At 41.6% G+C, this 16,883-nt stretch overlaps 2 protein-coding genes across 5 annotated transcripts in view; both read right to left on the reverse strand.

Annotated features, from left to right (window-relative positions):
- The window catches only part of ak7b (adenylate kinase 7b), a 68,285-nt gene extending 57,147 nt beyond the window's left edge, over window positions 1-11,138 (reverse strand). The window contains exons 1-3 of one of the 2 annotated variants that reach the window (XM_068038614.1): window positions 10,998-11,136; window positions 7,529-7,708; window positions 1,737-1,845 (exon numbers count right to left, since the gene is read on the reverse strand). In XM_068038614.1, the coding sequence (XP_067894715.1) occupies window positions 1,737-1,845; window positions 7,529-7,708; window positions 10,998-11,096 (388 nt within the window). In that variant the 5' untranslated portion in view covers window positions 11,097-11,136. Of the gene's footprint in view, window positions 1-1,736; window positions 1,846-7,528; window positions 7,709-10,997 lie in introns of both variants that reach the window. The other variant, XM_068038615.1, reaches the window with a different exon arrangement.
- A 1,054-nt stretch (window positions 11,139-12,192) lies between these two features.
- Window positions 12,193-16,883, reverse strand: part of vipas39 (VPS33B interacting protein, apical-basolateral polarity regulator, spe-39 homolog) — a 47,316-nt gene continuing 42,625 nt past the window's right edge. For all 3 annotated transcript variants that reach the window (XM_068038616.1, XM_068038618.1, XM_068038617.1), the window contains exons 17-20: window positions 15,276-15,362; window positions 13,908-13,997; window positions 13,151-13,255; window positions 12,193-12,860 (exon numbers count right to left, since the gene is read on the reverse strand). In XM_068038616.1, coding sequence (XP_067894717.1) covers window positions 12,840-12,860; window positions 13,151-13,255; window positions 13,908-13,997; window positions 15,276-15,362 — 303 coding nt within the window. In that variant the 3' untranslated portion in view covers window positions 12,193-12,839. The remainder of the gene's footprint in view (window positions 12,861-13,150; window positions 13,256-13,907; window positions 13,998-15,275; window positions 15,363-16,883) is intronic.

Consider the following 16,883-nt stretch of genomic DNA (forward strand, 5'->3'; position numbering starts at 1 on the left):
ATTTCTTTCCCTGCCATGTTGACCCTAGGCAGCCTTATGTTTAACATGAAGTCATGTAATATGCTCGCAGCACCACCTACAAGTGCAATACCTTTGGAATATTGAGACAACAACAACTTGTACTTATATCGTAGTTTAACATAATAACATCCCAAGGTGCTTCACAGAAGCACTGTCAAACAAAATATAATACTGAGTCACATAGGAGATATTAGGGCTGATGTAGGTTTTAAGGAGTGTCTTAAAGGAGGAAAGCGAGGTAGAGAAGTGGAGAGGTATAGGGAGGGAATTCCAGAGCTTAGATTCTCAGCAGCAGAAGGCTCAGCCACCAATGGTGGAATGATTAAAATTGGGATGCTCCAGAGACCGGAATTAGAGGAGCGCAAATATCTCCAAGGGTTGTAGGGCTGGTGGAGATTGCAGAGATAGGGAAGGGTGAGGCCATGGAGGGATTTGAAAACAAGGATGAGAATTTTAAAATCGAACTATTGTTTAACTGGGAGCCAATACAGATCAGCTAGCACTGGGTGATGAATGAACAGCATCTGATGCGAATTAAGACATGGGCAGCAGAGTTTTGGATGACATCAGGATTATGGAGAGTAGAATGTGGGAGGCCAGCCAGGAGTGCTTAGAATACTCATCTTTTTAAACATATAATGCATGTCATAAATATATATAAATAATCACCCAAACATGAAACATTCTGATCTTAATCCCTGGGATTCCCTAGAATGTCATGTTAAAATACATTAATGAATGTAGATTTTCCTCTATCAGGTTTACCCTATTTACGACCTGATCAGAAAACTAGCCAGTGATCAATTATATTGGATCACTTCCCAATTCATGCCTTTACGGAAAGTAATAAAACAGGAGGGCAGGAAATGCCCACCTGAAAAAGTGTGAGTGTCATTTAAATAATAAAGCATCCTGAAGAAATATCACAAGTCTACCAAATAAAAATGTATTTCAAAATGATTTTTAAAGTTCTCCCTGGCAACTCTCTGAGACGAAACCAGACTGTTCACAACCTTCGTGTCATATTTGACCTTAGGATGAGCTTCTGATCACATAATCGTGCCATCATGAAGACCGTCTATTTCTACAATGCACAATAACATATTACACCAATAAAAAAATTGCCAAATTCGAATTGCTTTAAATTCCTACCTCATTAAAAAGTAAAAGAACTAAGTGCAGAATAATACTTCTCTTTTTCAAGGCTATTTCAAGAGGAATGCAAGTTATCCCAGATACTGATAAAGGGAAAGGCATGCATACAGACCACAAATAAAGTGAAGATGATGCATCAGATTGATGCGAACACTTACATTTTAACCGAAACACTGCTGTAATGTGTATTTTATCAGAGTCCTCTATAGCTTAAATCTCCCTGACAAGTTGCATATCTCAACATTACCAATGTCCATTTGTGTGTCTCAGCTTTCTATGGAAAGGATACCTCAGAGGGGGCTCTGCTCTATACTAATGGGTGAAAGTACAAGCCCCCCTTGGCAGTTTTAATAAAATTCAGCACACCACTTCTTTAACAAATCAAAAAGTCAAATCTTTGCAATTTCTCTGACGGGTAATAAATGCAAGGATTTTTGTTTTGCTCCTGATGGAAATGCTGATCATTTATGAAACAAAATCAAAGAAATTAAGCAGATGATACATAATTATTGTTGGAAAAGCAAAAGGAAAAGCAGAAAAATGAAAGAATAAATCAGGACCTGAAACAGCCCAAGAGGCTTCATCAATTTGCTCAGTTGTTTCTGTGATGTTATAGATGATGGTGTCACATTCCAGAAGATACTCCAATAGCTGCTCCCGTGTATTAAACTGAAATAAGATGTGAAAAATAAATGTTCGCAGTTGACTTTTGCAATACGTTGAGCACATTAATGTCAAACAGTTCCAAAGCAGATTTAAAGCTACTGTTTTCTCTTTCGGATCTCCAGACATACACGCTATATTGATGACTTTCAAATCAATTCAATTTTCTCCTCTCTTTTCTTTACATCTTGGTAGACCTCTCCAATACCACGTCAAAGTGGCTATTTTTCATGTGTGGGTCTAGATAGTGACTATCAGTAGATTGTTTGACTGTGCAGGGCTTTGTAGATGAGCTCAGTCCTATCCTCACTCAATGTCAACACATTCTGACTTTCCAGCAGAAGTCACTGGAATAGAAATTAAGATCGGGGCTCTTGGTTAGTTTTCCCCTCTCTAGCTCAGAGGCATAAAGGCCAGTTGTAGCATGCTAACTGATGCTTCGACTGGGACCAGCTAACTCAACACAGGCCCAATAATGAACTTGAAATAAAAATAGAAAATGCTGGAAATACTCAGCAGGTCTGGCAACAACTGTGGAAAGAAAAACTGAAAGAAATAGAGTTGCTGCTTCAGGTCGATGACTTTGCATCAGAATTGGGAAAAGTTAGAGATGTAACAGGTTTATAGCAGGAAAAGGCGGGAAGGTGGGAAAAAGAACAAAAGAGGTCTGTGATAGGGTGGAGGCCAGGACAGATTAAGTGTCAAAAGGGTTGATGGCGCAAGACTAAAGGGAGTATTAATGAGACAAGTAAAGAAACAAAACGGGTGTTATATGAGATGTAAATGGCAGAATCATGATCAGCTGCCATCTGAAAACAAAAAGAGAAAAACTAAAACTAGCAAAGAAAAAGTAAACAAAATAGGAACAGAGTTTGAACCTGAAACTTGATTTGCAAGACTTTGTACCATACCAGGGATAGGTTTACTTACTTCCAACGGGGGAGATTCAACCTATCAATTTTAATGATTTTATTTCATTGTTGCTCCAGTAGCATTCAAAAACTTAATGGGAACAACTAACTTGACAATTTGTGTGATAAAAGGAAAACTGGAAACGCTAGAAATCTGAAATAAACATAGAAAATAGGAGCAGGAGTAGGCCATTCGGCCCTTCGAGCCTGCTCCGCTATTCATTATGATCATGGCTGATTATCCAAATCAGTAGCCTGTTCCCGCTTTTGCCCCATACCCTTTGATCCCTTTAGACCCAAGAGCTATATCTAACTCCTTCTTGAAAACATACAATGTTTTAGCCTCAACTATAGAAACATCTCGTGCCGTAAGCTGCAGGGCTCAATTCCACAGGCTCACCGCTCTCTGGGTGAAGAAATTTCTCATCTCAGTCCTGAAAAGTTTACCCTGTATCCTTAGACTATGACCCCTGTTTCTGGAGTCCCCCACCATCGGGAACATCCTTCCTGCATCTACCCTGTCAAGTCCTGTTAGAATTTTATAGGTTTCTATGAGATCCCCCCTCACTCTTCTGAACTCCAGCGAATATAAACCGACTCAATCTCTCCTCATATGTCAGTCCCACCATCCCAGGAATCAGTCTGGTAAACCTTCGCTGCACTCCTTCTATAGCAAGAACATCCTTCCTCAGATAAGGAGACCAAAACTGCACACAATATTCCAAGTGTGGCCTCACCAAGGCCCTGTATGATTGCAGCAAGACATCCCTGCTTCTGTACCCGAATCCTCTCGCTATGAAGGCCAACATACTATTTGCCTTTTTTACCGCCTGTTGCACCTGCATGCTTACCTTCAGCGACTGGTGTACGAGAACACCCAGGTCTCGCTGCATAGTCCCCTCTCTCAGTTTATAGCCATTCAGTTAATAACCTGCCTTCCTGTTTTTGCTACCAAAGTGGATAACCTCACATTTATCCACATTATACTGCATCTGCCATGCATTAGCCCACTCACTCAACTTGTCCAAATCACCATGAAGCCTCTCTGCATCCTCCTCACAACTCACCCTCCCACCCAGTTTTGTGTCATCTGCAAATTTGGAGATATTACATTCAGTTCCCTCATCTAAATCATTAATATATATTGTGACTAGCTGGGGTCCTAGCACCGATCCCTGCGGTACCCCACTAGTCACTGCCTGCCATTCCGAAAAAGACCCATTTATCCCTACTCTTTGTTTCCTGTCCGCCACCCAATTTTCTATCCATCGCAATACACTACCCCCAATCCCATGCGTTTTAATTTTATATGTTAATCTCTTATGTGGGGCTTTGTCGAAAGACTTCTGAAAATCCAAATAAACCACATCCACTGGCTCCCCCTCATCAACTCTACTAGTTATATCCTCGAAGAATTCTAGTAAATTTGTCAAGCATGATTTCCCTTTCGTAAATCCATGCTGACTATGCCCGATTCCACTACTGTTCTCTAAGTGCTCTGCAATAAAATCTTTGACAATGGACTCTAGAATTTTCCCCACTACTGACGTCAGGCTGACTGGTCTATAATTCCCTGCATTCTTTCTACCTCCCTTTTTAAATAGTGGGGTTACATTAACTACCCTCCAATCTGTAGGAACTGTTCCAAAGTCTATAGAATCTTGGAAGATGACCACCAGTGCATCCACTATTTCTAGGGCCACTTCCTTAAGTACTCTGGGATGCATACCATCAGGCCCAGGGGATTTATCAGCCTTCGATCCCATCAACTTCCCCAACACCATTTCTCTACTAATACTGATTTCTTTCAGTTCCTCTCTCTCACTAAGCCCTGTGTTCCCCAACATTTCTGGTATGATATTTGTGTCCTCCTTTGTGAAGACAGAAGACAGCTGGAAGTTGACAGCAATGCACAGCAGGTTTATTAGTATCTAAAACAGAAAGACCGATTAAGGTTTCAGGTATAATCTTTCATCAGAACTGGTGCAGTGAACATCAGTAATGTATATATACTGCTTTTAAAGTAGAAAAATATTCCAAGGCACTTCTGAGTTTCAGATCAGACCTCCCAATGCAAGAGGGTAACTAGAGAAAGGATTGGCCCACTCAAGGACAAAGCAGGAAAATTATGCGTGGAGTCAGAGAAAATGGGTGAGATTCTAAACGAGTACTTTGCATCGGTATTCACCGAGGAGAGGGACATGACGGATGTTGAGGTTAGGGATAGATGTTTGATTACTCTAGGTCAAGTCGGCATAAGGAGGGAGGAAGTGTTGGGTATTCTAAAAGGCATTAAGGTGGACAAGTCCCCAGGTCCGGATGGGATCTATCCCAGGTTACTGAGGGAAGCGAGAGAGGAAATAGCTGGGGCCTTAACAGATATCTTTGCAGCATCCTTAAACACGGGTGAGATCCCGGAGGACTGGAGAATTGCTAATGTTGTCCCCTTGTTTAAGAAGGGTAGCAGGGATAATCCAGGTAATTATAGACCGGTGAGCCTGACGTCAGTGGTAGGGAAGCTGCTGGAGAAGATACTGAGGGATAGGATCGATTCCCATTTGGAAGAAAATGGGCTGATCAGTGATAGGCAACATGGTTTTGTGCAGGGAAGGTCATGTCTTACCAACTTAATAGAATTCTTTGAGGAAGTGACAAAGTTGATTGATGAGGGAAGGGCTGTAGATGTCATATACATGGACTTCAGTAAGGCGTTTGATAAGGTTCCCCATGGTAGGTTGATGGAGAAAGTGAAGTCGCATAGGGTCCAGGGTGTACTAGCTAGATGGATAAAGAACTGGCTGGGCAACAGGAGACAGAGAGTAGCAGTGGAAGGGAGTTTCTCAAAATGGAGACATGTGACCAGTGGTGTTCCACAGGGATCCGTGCTGGGACCACTGTTGTTTGTGATATACATAAATGATTTGGAGGAAAGTATAGGTGATCTGATTAGCAAATTTGCAGACGACACTAAGATTGGTGGAGTAGCAGATAGTGAAGGGGACTGTCAGAGAATACAGCAGAATATAGATAGATTGGAGAGTTGGGCAGAGAAATGGCAGATGGAGTTCAATCAGGGCAAATGCGAGGTGATGCATTTTGGAAGATCCAATTCAAGAGTGAACTATACAGTAAATGGAAAAGTCCTGGGGAAAATTGATGTACAGAGAGATTTGGGTGTTCAGGTCCATTGTTCCCTGAAGGTGGCAACGCAGGTCAATAGAGTGGTCAAGAAGGCATACGGCATGCTTTCCTTCATCGGACGGGGTATTGAGTACAAGGGTTGGCAGGTCATGTTACAGTTGTATAAGACTTTGCTTCGGCCACATTTGGAATACTGCGTGCAGTTCTGGTCGCCACATTACCAAAAGGATGTAGATGCTTTGGAGAGGGTGCAGAGGAGGTTCACCAGGATGTTGCCTGGTATGGAGGGCGCTAGCTATGAAGAGAGGTTGAGTAGATTAGGATTATTTTCATTAGAAAGACGGAGATTGAGGGGGGACCTGATTGAGGTGTACAAAATCATGAGAGGTATAGACAGGGTGGATAGCAAGAAGCTTTTTCCCATAGTGGGGGATTCAATTACTAGGGGTCACGAGTTCAAAGTGAGAGGGGAAAAGTTTAGGGAGGATATGCGTGGAAAGTTCTCTACGCAGAGGGTGGTGGGTGCCTGGAACGCGTTGCCAGCGGAGGTGGTAGACGCGGGCACGATAGCGTCTTTTAAGATGCATCTAGACAGATACATGAATGGGCAGGAAGCAAAGAGATAGACTCTTAGAAAATAGGCGACATGTTTAGATAGAGGATCTGGATCGGCGCAGGCTTGGAGGGCCAAAGGGCCTGTTCCTGTGTTGTAATTTTCTTTGTTCTTTGAAGGTAGTTAAACATATTGTTGAGGAGGTAGGTTTTAAGAAGGCTTTTGAAAGTGGGATAGATGAAGTAAGGTTTCCCATGGTTGGTGAGAGACTTCCAGAGGGTGGGTAGAGCAGGGGAGAAAGGAACCAGAGTTGGAAGAGCAAAAGCAGAGACATTTATAGAAGACAATGAAGATGCTGAAGTTGACATGTTGAGGGATGCTAATGAATATTGGTAAGGATATTACTGGCAGGTGAGCAGACATTCCAAAGAATAGGGTTCAGACAGCAGACTTCTGGATGAGTTGGAGTTTATATAGGCTAGGAGGTAGGGATGCCAATGAGGAAGCCATTGAAAAAAATCAGGCTGAAGAAACATTTCTTATACAGTTGATGAGGACAGCTCAAAGAAAATAGATAGAGGGGAGAACAGCAGAATGTAATGTAGGCAAGACAAAGAGAAAGACAAAACAGTGCTCCCAAAATGGATAGGAAAACAGCAGAATGAGAATGATATCTATTAGGAGAATCCGGTCTGAAAATGGGGGGAGCCAGCTGAACTCTGAAGTTGTTCAAGTTGAAGTTGAGCCTGGATGTCTTCTTCAGCCTCACTACGGCAGTTCTGATGAAGGTTACACTTGAAACCTCAACTTATGTTTCTCCTTCAGATTCTGATTGGCCTGTTGTGCATGTGCAGCAATTTTTGGTTTCCCTTTGTGTACTGACATGTGTTGCTTTAACACTCAAACTTGCTATGTGACAAGCAGTTAGTGACGTAGTGAGAAACCATGAACACACGTTTATCTTTGTCTGTCAAACTAACAAAAAAAACCGCAGTCCTGTTTTGAGACATCAGTCTTGTTAATAAATTAAAGAATAATAGTCTTAGGGGTATTTTAGCTTCATAAAGTAAATTTGGGGACTTACAGAGAAAATGTCAAGAGCAAAATCAGGCTTCTTGGCATCAGGATTACTCAACGTCCCCACCACCTGGTACGTCCCTTTGGCCAGTGGAATACTTTTGATTGTTTCAGTCTCTTCCTCATTCAGTTCCTCATCTTCTATCACTTCCTCCAGCGACGATCCAACCACGCAGTTTGACAGGTACTGGAAATGAATCAAGTATCAGAATTTAACTTTTCATTTCATAGAACCATTGAATAGTAGAGCACAGGAGGAGGCCATTCAGCTCAACGAGTTTGTGTCGGCTCATTTAAAAATTAATCCAGTTAGTCCCATTCCCCAGCTCTTTCCTCATACTCCTGATTTTTTTTTATCCTTCAAGCATTTATCCAATTCCCTTTTGAATATTAATATTGAATCTGTAACCCTCAGTCTATCAGGTTGTGCATTCCAAATCCTAATCACTTGTTGCAAAAAAAAAACGTTTCCTCAAGGCAACTCTGGTTCTTTTCCCGATCACCTTAATTCTGTGCCCTCTGGTTATCAACTTTTCAGCCATTGGAAACAGTGTCACTTTATTTACTCTATCTGAACCCTTCATGATTTTAAACACCTCCATCAAATCTCCTCTTAGCCTACTCCACTCTGAGAACAACCTCAGCTTCTCCAGTCTATCCATGCAACTGTAATCCCTCATACTTGGAACCATTCTAGTAAATCTCTTCTGTACCTTCTCCAAAGCCTTCATGTCCTTCTTCAAGTATTGTGCCCAGAATTGGATACAATACCCCAGCTGGATCCCAACTATTGTTTGGTATAAAAACAAGAAATGCTGGAACCACTCAGCAGGTCTGGCAGCATCTGTGAAAAGAGAAGCAGAGTTAACGTTTTGGGTCAGTGACCCGAAACGTTAACTCTGCTTCTCTTTTCACAGATGCTGCCAGACCTGCTGAGTGGTTCCAGCATTTCTTGTTTTTATTTCAGATTTCCAGCATCCGCAGTATTTTGCTTTTATTTTTTTGTTTGGTATAGGTTTAGCGTAACAAGAGTTACAAATAAACATCTGACGATGGAATCTGTGTCACTTTACAAAGAAATTTCAGCACTGGCAATCTTAGCAGAGGTCAGTTTGATAGATGTTTCATGATGGAAGTGTATATTTGGAAAAGTGGCATTTCCATACTCTGAAACCTATGGTAGGGCATTTAACTGCTTTGATGAGAACCTTGGCAAAATTTTCAACTTCAGTGGGCAATAAAACTAGTGGTATCAGATTTTCCACCTCTTATACACCCTGTCCAATTTTCAGCTGCTTCAATACTGCCAACTTTATGCCCCATCGAAGTATCTGCTTCTTGCTTCGATTAAATCAATCTTTCCTGGACTACCAAGTTATCTTACCCAACTGTGTTCCTTCTACTTATGTGGCTGGGAGTTTAATCAGTTGCTTTCATAATGTGATCAGGTCAAGTTGAATTCAGTCCCTATTGTCTGAGCATCAGTCTAAAGACTTTTTATCAAACAATTTTTAATGTGGTACTCATTCATAAAAATGTAATGTTGGAACAAGTTTGCAAAATGACAGAGGAGCACTGTAATAAGTGAAGATGAAGTTCACAAATCACAAGCTGGGTACAGATGAGGAATACCATTCATTACATCTTAGCTCATCCATTGAGAAAGACATTACAAACTCCCCAATGTAGCATCCAAATATTTCTCAAACTGTTTCCAACTGTGTTGCCATTACAGCCCTACAGAGAAATCCACACCACGTATTAACTAACCGTTGTCTGAAAACCTCCTGACATCAGCCCTAAATTTACATTTGAACCTGTATTACTCTTATAGGTTCAGGCTAAATTGTTGTTCTGGATCCACCTTCTCTATACTCTATTCGTCACCCCTCAGTTGCCTCCTTTACACAGTGAAAATCTCCCATTTTCTCCAGTCTTTTCTCCTAATAGTCTTAGAATCATAGAATGATATAGTACAGGACGCCACTCGGTCCATCGCGCCTGTGCCGGCTCTTTGAAAGAGCTATCCAATCAGTCTCAATTCCCTGCCCTTTTCCTCATAGATCTGCAAATTTTCCCCCTTCAAGTATTTATCCAATTTCCTTTTGATATCTATTATTGAATCTGCTTCCACCACCAAATCAGACTGTGCATTTCAGATTATAACATCTCACCTCTGGTTCTTTTGCCAATCACCTTAAATCTGCATCCTTTGGTAATTGACCCTTCTACCTCTTGAAACAGCTTTTCCTTATCTACTCTATCAAAACCTTTCATGATTTTGAACACCTCTATTAATTCTCCTCTCTACCTTCTCTCCTCTAAAGACAATGACTCCAGTTTCTTTAGTCTTGCCGTGTAATTGAAGTCCCGCATCCCTGGTACCATTCTAGTAAATCTCTTGCATCCTCTCTAAGGCCTTGCCATCCATCCTAATGTTGATTTCCACTGCATTCCAACTGAGCCAATATTTATTCCTTGAACACCTCTCACGTTCTCCAGATTTTGTTTTCTTAATTTTATTGCTGCTCATTATGACTTCCTCTGGTAGCAATTTATGGTACTCTGGTACTAGGAATTAGTGAGATGGCTCTTTTCTGAACCGCCACTTTAATGTGATTTGGTGAACCAGACACAACGCAAGGTCCAGGAGGAAGGGTGATAGAAAGATGATTAGGTCATTGAGTGAGTACCTAACCATGCATGGTGGCTGTAGCGGTACATGCCATTTCTTTCTTACTGATCAACTTAGTCTAACACAATTATCAGAATATGGTTCTCTATATAAGCAGGAGCTTCAATATATTTGGATATACTCTCAGCTTTTATCTGCAGGTCCAGCAATCAGAGGGACAGATGGAGGACCAGATAGGTCCAATAAGGTGAAATGGTGAAGGAAAGCAAGAAGTCAAATCCATCGATTCCTCATCTAATGTAGGTGAAAATGATGGATGGCCTCCCGATTCTCAGAACTTCTCCTGCAACAGCTCCTGGCGTGAAACCAAATGCAGAAGATACTCAACCACAGGGGTTGCCCAAACTTTGTACGGTAAGTACAAAACATTGCAAATGTCATGTGATCAAATCAAAGTTGGCAAGTATTAGCATCTGCCAGCCAACAGCTGGATGCTATATAACAAAACCTGCCAGAATTTTCCCAGAGTTGCACACACAAGTATGCACACACATACACTCATTTACATATGAGTGTACATGCAATTACATGCACTTAGCCATACACGAACACATACATGCATGCACACTTACACATGAATATTTACCCACACTCACACTTACATACACGAACACACACGCACTTATATACATGCATACTTACATGCATGCACTTACATGAATATTTACCCACACGCACACTTACCTAGAAGCACACTCACACATGAACACTTACATAACATTCGCATACACGTTCACACACACATACTGCCCCTCAGTAACCAGTTGCCGATCTCACTAACTTTCCCTGCATGAATCCCCACGAATGAGTCTAAATGGTTGAAGAAGATCCGCTTGCTCCGGATTTTCTCCAGCGTCGCCGTCTTCTCCTCCTCTTCCATCTCCGCCCCGGGCCCTTGGATACGCAGCGACAGAGCGCGTTGCTAGGGAGGGTCCTCGGGAGCCGGGGCCAGCGGGCAGGCAGTGAGCGGGACAGCTATAGCTCAGGGTCAGACTGAAGCTGCGCAGCGCAGGCAGAGTGCAGGGGAGGGGAGAGATTCCATTTAAAACAACCACTGCCAGTTCCTGGTGAATCTGCTCTCTCCTGGGATGATGCTGAAGCTTTTTCCCCAAAGGGAAATAAGGGCAGGCTGTTAGACACCGTGTGGGCAATGAGCTGTGGTCAATGCTCTCTGAACTCTGGGACACACCCCAAAGTGTCAATCATGATCGGGCCATGCACACTACAAGTTGGTGGGAAGCACTCTCAGCTTTGCTTGAGGGGGGGAAAAATTGCATTTGTATAAGCACCTTTCACCATCTCAGGGCACCCGAAAATTCTTTACAGCCAATAAGTACTTTATTGAAGTATAACCACTCATAACGATGGAACTGAAGCACTTGCTATTCTTGTCCCTGTCAGCTCATTGTTGGAGCAATTCAAAACTAATCCTGCTGCCCCTCCATCACCCTGTCCCTTGCTTGGTTCAACTACTGGAGCCTAAATTGGGCGTCAAAGCCCACACTTGCTCCAAAGTAGAGTACTTGCTTCTACTTTGTTCTGTTCTTGACAACCATCCTGGATTGTCTAGGAGTCTCTCGCAATAGATAATTGATCTTCCAGGCGCTGCAGCAAGCAACCTGAGAGAAAAGGTGGAAGTGGGGTTTGCAGCAGCGCAGATCTGAAGATCAGGGTCTGCACATCTAAATACCAGCATGCTGAAAAACAATTATAGGAATTGGATTCAGCCCATCTAGCCAGTATTTCAAATTACTAATCTTAGCCCTTCTTCCCCAGCACAGCCCACGCAATGGGAGAATTCTCCCGCCCCCCCCATAGTGATGGGAAGGAAGGAAAACCAGAGAGTTTCCCCATTTACTTGCAACCCCTTCTCATTCACCTCTTAAAGACCCTAGATAGGTCAGAAGTTTTGCCTGGCACGGGAAAGAAACAATAAACCACTGCTTGAATAAATAAATGAAGTGCAACATAGAAAGTTACCAGAGTTGGCATTTTATTAAAAAATGTATTCTTAATGAATGACTTGTTTTTCAGTTTCCGTACAACAAATATGCTTCATGTCATTTATGTCGGAATAATATTCAGGAATTGTACTTTATTTTAAATTGTTAATAGGGGAGGCGGAAGAAGAAAGGGGGAGGGTTCAAACAAGAAGACAATAAATATATTAACTATTCTTTTACAGCATTTTGTTCCTGTTTCTAGATGTCATCGGTGAGGCCAGCTAGCAATATCTAATGGCTAAAACCAAATAGCTGAATTTCTGAAGTAGAGTTCACCTCCTGTCCTCAGTATTTTGATAATTTTAGCTGGAAGACCTGTACTTGTCCGATGAAATGTGACTGTCCTTCACTAGCCATGCCTCCTCCCCCATCCTTTCTTAAAAATCATACCCTTAGAATTGAACAACTTGATACATATGAAATATGCAAACGTCTGGGTAGGACAGTTAATTTATAAGCTCCCATATAATTATTCATTTTAATCTTGAGGGAGAAGAGCTCCTGCAGTTCTTTGAAGGTTGATGTTGATCACTCTTGTCACTAATTGCCAGGTTCTCCAACCTTCAGCTCCCTCAGTAATAATGTGCACAGGAGACATCCCTGCATTGAATTTTGGTTCATCAATTTTTCCATCTGATTTGCTGCAAAACACAATATTCAAAACTACCATTAGCAATGTGACAGATGCATTTTTTTTCATTTATTTATTTTCACTTAGGTAACCCTCACTTCCAGCCATAAAAAAAACCAACTGATTTAACAGGACAGAAATTGTCTCTACTTCTGGAACAGGAAGGTAGTTAGGTAGTTTAGTGTCCCAATTGCAGACTGAGATTATAACTTCCGGCCAGGAGATTTAAGTCAGCTGTCACAGTGCTTCAAACATTGCAGCCCAACATTATGCAAGATTTAAAGACTTGTTTTAACTTACAGAATTGCTCAGGATATAGTCTATCTTTCTCTGTTCTTGTGAGTTTTTCTCCACTTTGTCTCTGTACAAAACTAGCTGCTGTCGGTCTTTAAGATCCCTGTAGGTCTAAATCAGGGAACAAAAAGGAAGGTAAAACAACTTTTGCAAACAACTGCATCATTTACTTTCTGAATCCCAATTTATTTGTATGTCTTCAATTTAGACAACATCTACTGATTGCTGCTGAATTACCACCATCTTGTCTCACCGTTCCTGCAAGACTGATTTTGCCTGCTTTTTTTTTAAGCAGCATTCCCCCAGACCAATAATTACCTTCCAGCTGAACCATTCCCAGGCCTCTAGCAATGACACTCCTAACGCAGGAGGCTCTGAAAATTTTGCATTCTGAACTTATCAATTTATTTTGAAGGCTATTTGGACCTCACGTCCTCACTCGTGAACAAGCTGCTTGGGAGTAGAAAGTGTGCTGAAGACGAATCCTCTTGCAGTGCAGCTCAATTGTACTTCTTGGTGACGGGGTTGGGCAGGGGGTTTGAAGAAAGGCTGCCATTTACAGTGTCCAAGAGGATGTTCAGAAGCTGACTTAATCCATACCATTTCTAACATTAAACACACTTGCTGTTGTGGACTTCTGTAAGCACTCAAATTATATAAACCAGGTCAATCATGGGCACTCTGCTTGAAACTGCACTACTGTTCTTTCCATCACTCAGGTCCTCTCTAAAGCAGCAGAAATAAATGCAACACTTAAACTTACGTCAATCACAATGTTATGGCACTTGTACTTTGTGGCAAGGTTCAACTTCAGTTCTGTGTTATCCACTAAAGCAACATATTCCTGAATAACCTGTAGAAAAATGTTATAGAGTGGTATGAAATGTCATTGCTATCAACAAAAGAACCGGAGGCAACATGAGGAAGAATTTTTTTTTCACACAACGAGTTTGTGTGATCTGGAATGCACTGCCTGAAAGCAGATTCAATAATATCTTTCAAAGGGAATTGGATAAATACATAAAGGGAAAACAGTTACAGGGCTATGGAAAAAGAGCAGGCAAGTGGGACCAATTAGATAGCGCTACCAAAAAACTGGAACAGCCACGATGGGCCAAATGGCCTCCTTCTATGCTTTACCATTCTGTGAAACATCCTTTCTTTTTAGGGTGGTATAGTGTGTTGCAGGAACCCACACATGGTACCACAGACTGATTGTTTTTCAGGTTTAATACCCCATTGCTGATTTCCCAATCCCCATCACACGGTTTCAGGGAGGTTCTGACCTTATTCCGAAAACTATCTCCAACTTACTATTTATTTGCTATGAGAGATGAGACTGGTGGGTAATAACGGACTTTACCCAACATCAAACACCCTTGGGTCAGATATGACATGACTAAGATGCAAAGTACAGTGTCCTCTACAGTATCCAAAACAAAATGCATAGACCCTGACCGCACCTTCACACCTCACCCTCACCTATACCATCAATGTAACATTTTCAATTGCCCCAGCAGTCATTTCAATATCCCAAATAGTTTTTGCTTCAATATTAAAGGTTATCTGTTAATTGCCATTTTCACATGTCAAAATGGAATAGAGATGACACTACATATCATTTTGTAAGTGGGGGTTAAAATGCATGGAAGATACAACTGAATTATTGCAGTATTGAGAACACTCGTGGACGTCAATGGCAAAAAGGTAGCAGACCATGTGGCACTGCCAAGGAAAAAGAAGTTTATAGCAGCGATATTCATCTGATTCTGAAAACACAATCACATGAACCCAGACCTTGGCATTTCCATGACGAGCTCTCCAAGATAATAAACTGCTAAAAAAAAGTGACTTCTAGACCAATGTGGGGCAGCAACAGGAGTGTGCTTGAAGTTGCAACATGGCATCATAGAATGGTAATGCACAGAAGGAGGCTATTTGACCATCGTGGAATTGTAACTGTTGGAACCCCCACCTTATATATGGCGCTGGGACAGGTGTGTAGGCATCAAGGGCATCCTGAAAGATCATCATTCTTGTGCCTCTCCTAGATCATGACCTGTTTTATTTTTACTCAAAGGTGCAGAATGAAGGGAATTGCTTCTCAAAGTATCACAAGCTAGGATCTTACCTCAACTGGAGCATTGTTTTTGTGCAAGATGTCCACAACTCGATGAAATCCAATTGGGGCTTTCTTCTTGGTATATCCTAGCCAATTCTAAAACAAAACAAAACACGCCTGTATATCATCTTTTTTACAGGGAGGAAGGTGATTTGAATGGAATTTAAAAAACATTCATTCACAGGATGTGGGCATTGCTGGCAAGGCCAGCATTTATTACCCATCTGTAATTGCCCTTGAGAAGGTGATGGTGAGTCACCTTCTCGAATACAACCAAGTGGTATGAGAGGCCACTTCAGGGGGCAGTTAAGAGACAACCATATTGTTGTGGGTCTGGAGTCATGTACAGGTTAGACTAGGTAAGGACATCATATTTCTTTTGCTATTTAGGGCATTCTTGAACCAGTGGGTTTTTATGCCAATCCAGTAGTTTCATGGTCACCATTAATGATACTAGCTTTTTATCCAGATTTAAATGAATTTAAATTCCCCAGCTGCTATGGTGGGATTTGAACTCACGTCTCCGAATCAGTAGTCCAAGCCTCTGGATTATTAGTCTGGTATTCTATAATACACAATTATTCTATAATACCCCGGGAATTGAATGACCATAGTAATGGCTTGTGGGAAAACAAAACAAGAAAAAAAAAAATACTTCTCAATTCTAGGCAAAATCACCAAAGGTGGAACAATGCAGAAAAAATATAATTAATTCAAAATTACATCACCATGCTCTGAAATTTAGTTTAATGGAAATAATATTGTCTCTATTTTTCTATTCCTAATTCTACAGAATAATTATGCCAACTGTAGATATTAGCCCCAAATCCTTGTAATTATCTTCTATCCCATTGAAGGCCATGGAGGAGATAAAGATGTAGTGATTGAACCAATGCAATGTGACTGGACTGGAAATCATGAACATAAGGGCATGCACTCTGGAGGAATTTCATGAATGCAGCATGCGTAGGCTTGGATGAGATAAGTTGTACAAGGTCATTAATTTGAAGGTGGTACAGGACAGGAGAGAATGCCCTGGGAGACCTGTGAGTTAATGGAATAAAAAGTATGAGGAAGTGATTCATCAACTACAGCCCAGATAGATCAATTTGAGAGGAAGATAGATTGGCGGGAACATAGCCTTAGTGTGAGGCCAAATAATAGTCAATTGTATAAATCACATCTGGCTACATTAGCCATATGCACCAGCTTTAGTAGAAAATGCCTGTCACAATATGGGTAAATGTGTTTCACATGTATTTAGGTGTCAGCCATGGCTCAGTCACAAGGTTCTGGGTTCAAGTCCCACTCCTGGACTTGAGCACCAAAATCAAGGCAGTGCTGCACTGTCAGAGGTGCTGTCTTTCAGATGAGGCCCCCTTTGCCCTCTCAGATGGATGCAACATCCTAGGGATTACCATTGACCAGAAATCTAACTGGACCAGGTATATAAATACTGAGGTTACAATAGAAGGTCAGAGGCTGGGAATTCTGCAGTGAGTAACTAACCTCCTGACTCCTCAAAGTATACCTACCAGCTAGAAGGCACAAATCAGGATTGTGATGGAGTGCTCTACACGTGTCAGAATGAGTGTGGCTCCACAACACTCAAGAAGC

Source organism: Heterodontus francisci, chromosome 9 (assembly GCF_036365525.1).
Source record: "Heterodontus francisci isolate sHetFra1 chromosome 9, sHetFra1.hap1, whole genome shotgun sequence".
NCBI lineage: Eukaryota > Metazoa > Chordata > Chondrichthyes > Heterodontiformes > Heterodontidae > Heterodontus > Heterodontus francisci.